The following is a 12,816-nucleotide window of genomic DNA, read 5'->3' on the forward strand; positions in this document are numbered from 1 at the left end:
TTTTTAAACAACCTGTTACGGATAGCTATTATCTCTTAAAAGAAATTTTTAGTTTTTTAGGTGATACACAAGAAAGCTTTAAAAACCCTCTCCAAAGTGAAAAGCTGGCGAGGCACTAAACTATTTTTCCAAAGACTTGAGCAGCACACAGATGGCACTACGGTAGCAGCTAAAACTCAACAAGTAGTGGAGTACTTTACAAAGGAAGTTACTCACTTTTCAGAGCTTCATTGGATAATATGGCTTTTTCCAGCTGGAAAATAGCATTCCTCTCATCCTCACTGCTTACTGGAATATGGTCTGGTTTTCTTGCAGTTTCATCTGTCTGCACAACCTATGAATATATGCAGCAGCTGAGTATGTGGCATGGTATTACCCTTAGCTCCAGAGCCACGGTTGCCCAAACAGATTACATGTGGCATGCCTTGCATTATCACCAACATCTAACCAAAAAGCTGATCTTTTCTCAACAGCTAGGAAAACTGAAGAAATCCACATCCCTGAGCGGCACAGTTAAGCCAACCAAACCCCCGGTGTAAGCAGCACTAAATCAATGGAAGAATTCTTCTGTCGACCGAGCTACTGCCTGTCAGGGAGGTGTTATTACCTGCGCGGACAGAAACCCTCCCACTGGCTTAGGCAGTGTCTGCACTGAAGCGCAACAGCTGCAGAGCTGCAACCCTGCTGCTGTTGGATTTCAAACACAGAGAAGCCCTTACATATGAAGGGGTCAGATACGTCTTTCTGCCAAACTATCAAGATCACCGACAACGTAACAGCACCACACATGAACAGGATTTATAGTCTCAACAACTCCATTCTCCACAAAGCTGCAACATAAAAAATTACAAGAGACAGTTTGTTGCCACGTATTTTCAGCAGCTGCAGCCTGATCTGACCCACTGAAATCTTTTTGGTTAATACAGCTCTAAAACATTAGCTTTATGTCATGGAGAAAAACAATCCCATTTTCTTTCCTAGTATTACAATAATGTAACCCAGAGCATTGATGGTAACGGTAATTAAAAGTTAACTAAAAAACGTTGATGTGCAGGTATAAAAAAAGCCTGGAGGCTTAAGGCCATGGACTGCACTTATATGATTCAATTTAAAAACAAAAAATAATTTTGAAGAGTTCAGATCATTGTCAGCTTCATTTTGGCTCAATTTAGCTGGGATATTTAAATGCAAAATCTTGAATATACAACCTGGAGAAACAAAGCAAGAACATATGCTACACAAACCATATTCTCAGCAGGAGTTCCTCCACATAACAGGAAAGGGAGAATTACCAACCGACAAAAGGAAGATCACAAGAAAGGTGTTTGCTTAACTTAGAGCTTATTAAAATATTAAACCTACTTTATTTGAAGGTCTGAACTCTTGTATATTTACTCCTGAAATTATCTTCAAAATAGTTTCTTCTGACATATCCTGTTTTTTTTAAAATAAACATAATTGCAGCTTACTTTTATAAGAAACAGACAAAACCTTATTATATCTACTACCCTTTTTAAAAAGGGCAAAGAAAAAAGTTAAAAAACATATTTGTAATTTATACTTCATTTATAGCAGAATTACAGGTTTATGGGCTAGGTACCCCGCACTTACTTAAAACTGAAGAAACATCATAAACTATCCGGCTGGGGAACACAAAGGTATTTTATACTGAACAGTTCTATAAGGTCTAAGTTTGTAAAAGTGGCATTTACCTACATTATAAAACGCAATCACAGTATTACACATAACTAGGTACTTATACACGTTACAACAGTCATATGTTAACGCTACTATGTTTACATCCGCTTCTCTATAATGTTTATATATTCTTGCAGCTAGCAATGTGCATTAAGTTAAATGCACAATAGTGAAAAATAACCCAGCATTTCCTTTATTTGAAATTCCTGTTCTTCCTTCATCTCAGCACTACTGAGAAGGGTGGGAAAGGCTGAGACAACATACTGTGTTGCATCTTGACTGTAGTTCATCTGCTAAAGGAGACTGCAAAGAACAAATAGTGGCCAAAAGTGGCTACATGAGAGACTGCTTAAAGATCTGAGGGTAAAAATCTGAACTGCAAATAAAGATCATGGAGGCAAGGCAAAAAACATACACTTACGGCTTACAGGAAAAAGGATATAGGAAGAAAAATGAGTTAATGCTGGCCAAAAAGGTTAAGGGGAGCAAGACAGACCTTTACAAATATTGTCAAGGTAAGTAATTATAGGGAAGAAACAGGTCTACTAATAAGTAAGTGAGGAGGGCAAATGAAATTAATCCGGATTGAACGCGGCTGAGATACTGGTATAGTGTTTCTTCTTCTTCTTAAGGACGGAATTAAAGAAAAAGTTTGGACAACTAAAAAGTAGAGCAGCTTCTTGAAGATTAATATGGATAAAGAGCAGCAATGGTGGCACTGGACCATCATGCTGAAGACTAAAACAGTAGAGGGATCAGTTGTAATTCTAAAAGTATTTGGTTTCTCAACAATTTATCACTGAAGACCAAACAGAAACAGTAGCATTTGAATGCATACCGAGTATCAAGTACATCTAACCGCTGCTCTAATTATAATTGAATTATTACCTACCTTTTCTGTGACAGGGACACAGTATACTCTTGCAAAGAGTTTTGCACCACTCACTATGAAACTGTAGTGTCTGTTGGAAAAAAAAAGAGAAGGCCGTTATTTTTGTATCAAAATCTAAATTCAGATTTTAAAACAGTATTTGTGTTTCAGTAGCACCCTGTAGCTCCAATCACGATTGGGGCCCCAGTGGGTCAGGCTCTGAGAAAACACAAGACAGTAAGGTTCCTGCCCTGAAGTACTTATGATCTAAAAATGAAGGCGAATGTGTTACCAAAGTACTAACAACAACATAATCATTGGACGCTTCTACACATCAGGGAACTATTGCCCAAGAATAATTTTCCTTACATTACAGGATCATTAAGAAAGTAGATGGAACACATGAGAAAAGGAGGATTTCAGCTAATCACAGCTGAGTATAATCAAAACTATCTTGTCAAAATGTTGAAATCCTCACTGAGGACTTGTCTTCACTACCGGGGCAAGTCGACCTAAATTACGCTACTCCAGCTACGAGAATAACGGCACTGCGTCAATGGGAGACGCTCTCCAGTCGACTTACCTTAATCTTCTCGGGGATCTGGAGTACTGGAGTCGACCAGAGCGCGCTCTGCCATTGATTCAGTGGGTCTTCACTAGACCTGCTAAATTGACACCTCTGCATTGATTGCAGCAGCGTAGTGAAGACAAGTCCTGACACTGCACAACTTCAAAAGACGCCTGTATGACTGACTTTTAGTCTCCCCCTTATTCTTGTCAGTGTCACACCAGAGAGAATTCAATGAAACGCTTGTTACAGGAGATGCATACGTTTCACACGCTCAAAAGAATTCAGTCTTATAATAACTACATCCAACGCACTGCCATATATATTCCCATTTGATCCCACTTTTTAAGAGCTTGAGTTCACAAACTAGGTGAGTGTTTCCCCAAGAGTGGGGAGCAATTTCTCAAAGGAGAAGCAGATATTTCATCTGAAAAACCTCAAGACTTTGACATGCTTCTTTTGCATTAAAACTTTCAGTTTAGTTATTTGCAACACTGACGTCTACCCTTGGTTACACTGAGGTTGCTATTAAGGGGAAGGCGCGGGCGGCACTTGAGGTTTTGAACTGAGCTAAGACCACACAAACTGAAGTTCCACAGACGACAATTTTTCTGATAATTCACTTATGCACTCCACCAGCATGGGATGAGTTCCATATCTACACAAGCCTATTAAATAATATCCCTCCCTCCCTCCAGGTCTATACAAAATATCAATAGAGGTACAATACTTACAAAGGATCATTGAATTCAAACTTTATTGGAGAAGGTGGCCTCTTTGGTGACTGCCAAAACAAACCTGGTAGTTGGAAGAATTTAAAGTGAAATTCTAAGTAGTTACTAACATAGTAACACAGTAAAGCAATGATTTACTACATAAAGTCACATCAAAGTGAGGTATAAGTGGCTATTTATACTTACTTCCATCTTTTAATCGTGTATCAAGGGGAAAAGAATGAAGTAGTTGAAGAGCCTAGAGAAGAAATGCCAGAGTACTATTAATACTCCATCATACACAAATCAGCACTTCAAAATATGAATGAAATAAAAAAGAGATGTCATTGTGGTGCTCTAAAGTCTTGATCCAGCTTTGTCATATTTCCCTCTAATAGAGGGAAAGTTTTCTAATCAGTTATGAATATATAAGAAATTTATGTTCATGTAGGGAGCTCCTTTCCAGTTGTTCAGAACCACAGGGTTGAAGTAATGAAAGCACTCGTGCATATCAGAAGATACAGGTGCCAACTGATTATGGCACTCTCCAGTCTTCAACCAAAAATATTGTTTAACATGTGAAGTACACACTAGCAACCAAGGAACTGTGCATGCAATTAGTACTTTTTCTTCAACACAGTCACCCATTTGTGTACACATAATTTAAGCCCATTACATATCACACCTTCAAAACTACGTCAACACTGTCGGCATGTTTTAATCATCCTGTCTGCTATATATTTGAGAAGACTGAATAAGTACACCAATACAAGAAGTAAGATGACACCAATCTTAGTGCAATATTAAAAGAGTCTACTGGAACAAAAGAGAGACAAGGTAGGTGAGGTAGTATCTTCTATTGGTGAAAGAGACAAGCTTTTGAGCTTACACAGAACTCTTCAAAGTCAATTCACTGAAAGCATTAGCAATATTTTAATAGAGGGGCAACCTTGTGGGACTGGAGAAATATGGTATTTATTCAGCAGATACACTGCCAAAAAATAAAGTAAGTTCCACCCGAAGTTTCAGTCTAGAGACACTAAGATAATGTGAGGATTTCTAATAATTTATGCAAGACTATACCCAACGTGAAATCTTCGGAAGAGATGAGCTGGGTTTTGCGTTTTTTTTAATTGTAGCATTTGTAGCAAAGATTCACTATCTGGTCATTCTGGAGGAAAGTGACAGGAAACAGATCTGAAAAACTTTTTGCAAATAATGTTCGTATTTTATCCATGAGATAAATAAAAAGTTATTTTATAAGCCTCAATTAATCAAAAGCCATTTCTCAACATTAACAGGTTTTACATACAAACCTTATGTTTAAAATACTTCTCAAATTTTATTCTTGCAAGTTCCACACACTGCGACCAATTTCGGGGTCTTCTACTGAGTGATTTAATAGCTTGAAAACAGCCTTCTAAACTCTCTCCTGACTTTATTCTCTGAACAGAAAATGGGAATAGGAAAACAGTGTTAGACTGGACAAGCTCTGTTACAACCATTTAATAAATTAAACTTTGTTACCTTACTAAGAAAAGGGAAGGTGGAAGTCTCATTTATGAAATATTCTTTATTCTAGGCTTCACTATTTCACTTCATGCCACCCTTTTTGCAACTTCAGCTTTGCAATTTCTCCAAACACTATTGCCTAACATAGCAGTTCTGAAGTTACCTGCTTTTAAGAGGTTTATCCCATTTTGTTTCAATCGGCCTCAATCCTGGTTACCGTGGGGTAATCAATGCTCAGTATAGAGAATGAAAATTCAAATCCTCTTACTGGAAGTTGCATGTTAATTTACCATGCAGAAAAATGAAATGATTAACTTGGAAGCAAATTAGTTTCTTTCTAGTTTCTTCAGATTAGTTGTTACACCAGTTCTCAGGAAGATGCCCACTATCAGAGGGCAGTATAACAACTCATTGCTCCCACCCATGTGTAAAGGTACATATCAGCTAGAGCAGCTTTCTACACACAACTGACTCAACTTTGGGCTACTAACTGAGACACAGTGGCAATTCAGAAAGTGGTAGGGGTATTCCTGATGGTAAGGCTATTGTGGATATTTATAACTAACCTTATTTTGCACCCAAGGTGACCAATGATTATTAAGGCTATGTTTTAGTCACGGGTATTTTTAGTAAAAGTCACGGACAGGTCACGAGAAGTAAATAAAAATTCATGGCCCGTGACCTGTCCATTAACTTTTACTAAAAATACCAGTGAATAAAACTTGGGGTGGGAGAGGGGGTGCTGGGAGAGGGCAGCACAGCTGCTTGGGGTCAGGGGGAGGTAGTGGTGCATGGCCCAGGACCCCCGCTGGTGCTGGGGAGAGCAGGGGGGGGTGTTGGGTTGGCAGGGCCAGTAGGCTCCCTACCTGGCTCCGCGCCCCCACAGCAGCAGAGTTTGGGTGTGGGACGGGGCAGAGGCACGGGACAGAGTGAGGCGGGCTGTGGGTGGTGCTTACCTGGGGGGCTCCCCAGAAGCAGCGACATCCCCCTTGCTCAGCTGCTAGGCAGAGGCATGGCCGGGCAGCTCTGCGTGCTGCCTCCACCTGTAGGCACCGCCCCCACAGCTCCCATTGGCTGCGGTTCCCGGCCAATGGGAGCTGCGAAGCCAGCGCTCTGGGCGGAGGAAGTACACAGAGCTGCCTGGCCACACCTCCGCCTAGGAACTGAGCAAGGGGGATGTCGTCGCTTCTGGGGAGCTTCCCAGGTAAGTGCTGCCCACAACCCACCTCACCCCACCCTATGCCCCAACCCCCTGCCCCACACCCAAACTCTGCTGCTGCTGCGGGGGGCGGGAGGGGCGAAGAGGTGCAGTGGCCCGAGACTGCCCCAGCAGCGGCCGGTGCACCTGGCACAGGGGCTCCTTGAGCTGCCACAGAGCCAGGCACACTGGCTGCTGCAGAAGTCACAGAAGTCATGGAATCTGTGACTTCCGTTACAAACCTGCACCCTTAATAATTATCATCACATCACAGATTCTGTATTAGGAATGAAAACAGAACTGAACTTGAATCTTTATCTTAAGTAAGGGCCATTGCTTCAAGCCCCTTATTTTAATCACAACATTTATTCCTACCTGCAAGACCTCTTCTGCGGATGGGTAGGTTTGCCAAAATTTGTTAAACAATGAAGGCTTGTGAGCAAATGCACTTTCAAACTAAAAAACAAAAGCAGAAACATGGTGTTGTGCAGGTCACTATTCTCTAAGTTGATTTCCCCACACACACACTTCTAAATACAGAATGAATGTGTGTACGTTGCCAGGCACTACACTTACCTTATCTCTTGCCCACTGTATTGTGTGCTCAATGGCAGCTGGGAAAGATTTTAAAGTGCAAAAAGGTATTTCTTCTTCTGGTGGATCTCGCTAAATTAAAAAAAAAAAGAGCAGTGTATACTGATAGACATGTTAACGTATATTATCATAGAATATCAGGGTTGGAAGGGACCTCAGGAGGTCATCTAGTCCAACCCCCTGCTCAAAGCAGGACCAATCCCCAGTTAAGTCATCCCAGCCAGGGCTTTGTCAAGCCTGACCTTAAAAATATCTAAGGAAGGAGATTCCACCACCTCCCTAGGTAACGCATTCCAGTGCTTCACCACCCTCCTAGTGAAAAAGTTTTTCCCAATATCCAACCTAAACCTCCCCCACTGCAACTTGAGACCATTACTCCTCGTTCTGTCATCAGCTACCACTGAGAACAGTCTAGATCCATCCTCTTTGGAACCCCTTTTCAGATAGTGAAAAACAGCTATCAAATCCCCCCTCATTCTTCTTTTCTGCAGACTAAACAATCCCAGTTCCCTCAGCCTCTCCTCATAAGTCATGTGTTCCAATCCCCTAATCATTTTTGTTGCCCTCTGCTGTACTCTTTCCAATTTATCCACATCCTTCTTGTAGTGTGGGGCCCAAAACTGGACACAGTACTCCAGATGAGGCCTCACCAATGTTGAACAGAGGGGAACGATCACGTCCCTCGATCTGCTGGCAATGCCCCTACATATACATCCCAAAATGCCATTGGCCTTCTTAGCAACAACGGCACACTGTTGACTCATATCCAGCTTCTCGTCCACTATAACCCCTAGGTCCTTTTCTGCAGAACTGCTGCCGAGCCATTCGGTCCCTAGTCTGTAGCGGTACATTGGATTCTTCCGTCCTAAGTGCAGGACTCTGCACTTGTCCTTGTTGAACCTCTCAGATTTCTTTTGGCCCAATCCTCTAATTTGTCTAGGACCGTCTGTGTCCTATCCCTACCCTCCAGCGTATCTACCTCTCCTCCCAGTTTAGTGTCATCTGCAAACTTGCTGAGAGTGCAATCCACGCCATCCTCCAGATCATTTATGAAGATATTGAACAAAACCGGCCCCAGGACCGACCCTTGGGGCACTCCACTGGATACCAGCTGCCAACTAGACATGGAGCCATTGATCACTACCCCTTGAGCCTGACAATCTAGCCAACTTTCTACCCACCTTATAGTGCATTCATCCAGCCCATACTACTTTAACTTGCTGGCAAGAATACTGTGGGAGACCGTGTCAAAAGCTTTGCTAAAGTCAAGGAACAACACGTCCACCGCTTTCCCCTCATCCTCAGAGCCAGTTATCTCGTCATAGAAGGCAATTAGATTAGTCAGGTATGACTTGCCCTTGGTGAATCGATGCTGACTGTTCCTGATCACTTTCCTCTCCTCTAAGTGCTTCAGAATTGATTCCTTGAGGACCTGCTCCATGATTTTTCCAGGAACTGAGGTGAGGCTGACTGGCCTGTAGTTCCCAGGATCCTCCTTCTTCCCTTTTTTAAAGATGGGCACTACATTAGCCTTTTTCCAGTCATCCAGGACTACCTCCGGATTGCCATGAGTTTTCAAAGATAATGGCCAATGGCTCTGCAATCACATCCACCAACTCCTTTAGCACTCTCGGATGCAGCGCATCTGGCCCCATGGACTTGTGCTCGTCCAGCTTTTCTAAATAGTCCCAAACCACTTCTTTCTCCACAGAGGGCTGGTCACGTCCTCCCCGTGCTGTGCTGCCCAGTGCAGTAGTCTGGGAGCTGACCTTGTTCGTGAAGACAGAGGCAAAAAAAGCATTGAGTACATTAGCTTTTTCCACATCCTCTGTCACTAGGTTGCCTCCCTTATTCAGTAAGGGGCCCACACTTTCCTTGACTTTCTTCTTGTTGCTAACATACCTGAGGAAACCCTTCTTGTTACTCTTAACATCTCTTGCTAGCTGCAACTCCAGGTATGATTTGGCCTTCCTGATTTCACTCCTGCATGCCCGAGCAATATTTTTATACTCTTCCCTGGTCATTTGTCCAATCTTCCACTTCTTGTGAGCTTCTTTTTTGTGTTCAAGATCAGCAACGATTTCACTGTTAAGCCAAGCTGGTCGCCTGCCATATTTACTATTCTTTCTACACATCGGGATGGTTTGTCTCTGTAACCTCAATAAAGATTCTTTAAAATACAGCCAGCTCTCCTGGACTCCTTTCCCCCTCATGTTATTCTCCCAGGGGATCCTGCCCATCAGTTCCCTGAGGGAGTCAAAGTCTGCTTTTCTGAAGTCCAGGGTCCGTATTCTGCTGCTCTCCTTTCTCCCCTGTGTCAGGATCCTGAACTCAACCATCTCATGGTCACTCCCTCCCAGGTTCCCATCCACTTTAGCTTCCCCTACTAATTCTTCCCGGTTTGGGAGCAGCAGGTCAAGAAGAGTTCTGCCCCTAGTTGGTTCCTTCAGCACTTGCACCAGGAAATTGTCCCCTACACTTTCCAAAAACTTCCTGGATTGTCCGTGCACCGCTGTATTGCTCTCCCAGCAGATATCAGGGTGATTGAAGTCCCCCATGAGAACCAGGGCCTTCGATCTAGTAACTTCCGTGAGTTGCCGGAAGAAAGCCTCATCCACTTCATCCCCCTGGTCCGGTGGTCTATAGCAGACTCCCACCACGACATCACCCTTGTTGCTCACACTTCTAAACTTAATCCAGAGACACTCAGGTTTTTCTGTAGTTTCATACCGCAGCTCTGAGCAGTCATACTGCTCCCTTACATACAGTGCAACTCCTCCACCTTTTCTGCCCTGCCTGTCCTTCCTGAACAGTTTATATCCATCCATGACAGTACTCCAGTCATGTGAGTTATCCCACCAAGTCTCTGTTATTCCAATCACATCATAATTCCTTGACTGTGCCAGGACTTCCAGTTCTCCCTGCTTGTTTCCCAGGCTTCTTGCATTTGTGTATAGGCAGTTGAGATAACTCGCTGATCGTCCCTCTTTCTCAGTATGAGGTTGGACCCCTGCCCTCTCGCGCACTCCTGCTTCCTCCCGGTATCCCATTTCTCCACTTACCTGAGGGCTTTGGTCTCCTTCCCCCGGTGAACCTAGTTTAAAGCCCTCCTCACTATTACTACAGGTGCATTGTAAATGTCTGTATTATTTGTAGGTTGAACTTCAACGGACATTAAACATAAACATAAAGGGTGTTGGGGGTTGTTTATAAAAGCATTACAATTAGATTGCCAGAACAAAGCTAAATTGCCACAGTGGCATTAGACGTCTCTTTACAGGCAAGAGGGATATTATAAGTTGAGCGGTTTTCACTACAACTTAAGAACAAAACCTAAAAGGCAAGAGGATAGGAGCTCCAAAAGCAAAACTGAACCATGAAATGCTATTTGACAATGGGGTGAACTGCATTTATGTAAGGGCATCACTTCCCCACTTTCAAATAAGAGCAGGTGCCAACATTTTAAAGTTATTTCAGAATTATTTTTAATTCCTGATCCCACTGTAACTGCTGGTTAAACAGAAGAAACAAAACCCTTAAAACGTATCAGTTTTGGTTCTCCTCTGTGAACGTCTTTAGAAAAATCATTTTTGCCACATTTTTAGTCTGACTTTCCAACAACAGGAGGTGCATCTTCAGTGACTCAAGCGGGTCACTTGTATTTAAAATACACAAGAAGTAGAAAAAGTATAAGAAAAAAGGAGCTTGTGGGATCAACCACACATGGTAAGTTACTGTTACGAAGAGAGCACTTACGTGGCTGTTATAGGACTCTGTCAGATGAGGCACAGTAGTTTCTGTGTGTCCTTTAGTTCCCATTGTTCCAGAGTCTAAGAGAGGACGCAGGTTTGCTACACAACGACTAAAATGGAAATACAACACAAAAGAGATCAGGGGAAAAAATCATTCAGAGAGGTCAGCAAGACCCTGGAGTATCTGAAATCAAGGCAAATGCCCTTAAAAAGAATCTTCATGGATACTCTTCTTTGCTTCTGAATGTTTCGTAAGTGAAGGATTGTTTCATACAAAGTCAAAAACAGGGTTTGCTGTCAAACCTGATGTTTTAGCCCTTGACAGTGTTTTCCCTGACTGCATTCAGGGACCTGCATTCAAGACCTCTCCTTTGAGCATTCGCTGGCTGGGATTCTGTGTTGGCAAACCATCTACTGGTTGGGTTTTTCTTCACAGTTTCCTGGAGTTGGCAGGTCTCATATTTCCTATGGTGGACCGTTCATGATAGAACTCATGTCCTACCTCGTATCTCTCTACACGCTTCAAAAGTACTTCCATGTTTTTTCCCCATAAAAGTGTTTTCAGAAGGTCCACTCTTGGTCCTTTATTATCTATTCTCTCCCAATTACACTCCCTTTTAAAGTTGCAACCCTCAAACCCTTTGTATTTTAAATTTTTATGTTGTATTTATTATCCCAACACTAAATACTTTGCTGAACAGTGAGTTACATAATCTCGGTAATAATACATAGAAAGTTGAATATGGAAGTCACTGCGCCACAACAAAGGGGGAACCTCATGCTGCAACATTTAAGAAGAGTCGCTTCTCAGACCAGAATCAAATCGCATTTTTAAAGATAAACTGCAAAGAATATTGAAAATTTACATCAGTTTCTAATATCTGTGCTCAGTGTTTCCATTATCCAGGCTAGAATGAGCATTCAGTGTGCAACTAGAAATGGACCTCCCTTCCCTCCATTTTCAGGAACTCCAAGGTCATGCGTTATCCAGTGATGTCACAGGTAACCAGGAAGCCCAAATGGATTTTAAGGATATAGGAAAGACTTAAAAAAGACTGACAAATTGGCTCCTGAACTTGTCTTGGGCCTTGTCTCACTGGGGATCTCAATCACTTATGCCATCATAAAGGCAATGCCATTATGAACTGATTTGCACTGGAGTAGCTTATTCCTGATTAAAAAAGGGAAGCCACACTAGAACAAATCAGTTTATTGAGGCCTTGCTTGTCTACAGTAAGTGTTTCCATTAGTGCAGCTACACTAATGGATGGCCAAAGATGGCTGTAACTACAGCAAATCCCCAGCGTGGACTTCTTTCAAGTTACAGTGTCACTCTGTCCCCAAGGAGCTTTGAAATGCAGATTCCAGGCAGGTTTTAAATAAACTGGAAAATAACTTAAAAATGAATTCCAATCAAACTAAAAACGATGCTTATGTTTATCTGATATTAAAGAATGTAATGGCTGAAACTGTCCCAACTGGCTTGGTCATTGCTTAGATTTAATATGTGCATGCAGAACTGTCTGTGTAGGACATACAGAATTACAGACAGACAAACAGGGAAGTATTTCAGTTTTTAGATGCCTTGCTTTAGAACACTGTGACGGTAAAACAGATAATACCCTCAAACAGCAGCACACTGCTCTGCGTAAAGGATTAGTCTCTTACTACTTATTATTTGTGTTATTGTAGGACCTGGGAGCCCCAGGCATAGACCAATACCTCATTGTGCTAGGCACTGTACAAACAGATCATAAAGATAGTTCCTGCCCCAAAGGGTATACTTTCTAACACTTCCAGAGATCTGATATTCTACAACATATGCTTAATACTTCGTGCTCACAGCATCTTCTATCCGAGTATCTCAAAGCACGTCAGAAATACATAATTAATTCTCAACACCTCTGAGG

At 42.2% G+C, this 12,816-nt stretch overlaps 1 protein-coding gene across 4 annotated transcripts in view; it reads right to left on the reverse strand.

Moving 5' to 3' along the window:
• UBA6 (ubiquitin like modifier activating enzyme 6) overlaps positions 1 to 12,816 on the reverse strand; it is a 52,270-nt gene that overhangs the window by 9,819 nt on the left and 29,635 nt on the right. For all 4 annotated transcript variants that reach the window (XM_048846900.2, XM_048846897.2, XM_048846898.2 and 1 more), the window contains 9 exons: positions 10,911 to 11,016; positions 7,137 to 7,226; positions 6,936 to 7,016; positions 5,167 to 5,295; positions 4,058 to 4,109; positions 3,872 to 3,935; positions 2,591 to 2,660; positions 1,363 to 1,434; positions 217 to 334 (listed from right to left, as the gene is read on the reverse strand). In XM_048846900.2, the coding sequence (XP_048702857.2) occupies positions 217 to 334; positions 1,363 to 1,434; positions 2,591 to 2,660; positions 3,872 to 3,935; positions 4,058 to 4,109; positions 5,167 to 5,295; positions 6,936 to 7,016; positions 7,137 to 7,226; positions 10,911 to 11,016 (782 nt within the window). The remainder of the gene's footprint in view (positions 1 to 216; positions 335 to 1,362; positions 1,435 to 2,590; positions 2,661 to 3,871; positions 3,936 to 4,057; positions 4,110 to 5,166; positions 5,296 to 6,935; positions 7,017 to 7,136; positions 7,227 to 10,910; positions 11,017 to 12,816) is intronic.

Source organism: Caretta caretta, chromosome 4 (genome assembly GCF_965140235.1).
Source record: "Caretta caretta isolate rCarCar2 chromosome 4, rCarCar1.hap1, whole genome shotgun sequence".
NCBI lineage: Eukaryota > Metazoa > Chordata > Testudines > Cheloniidae > Caretta > Caretta caretta.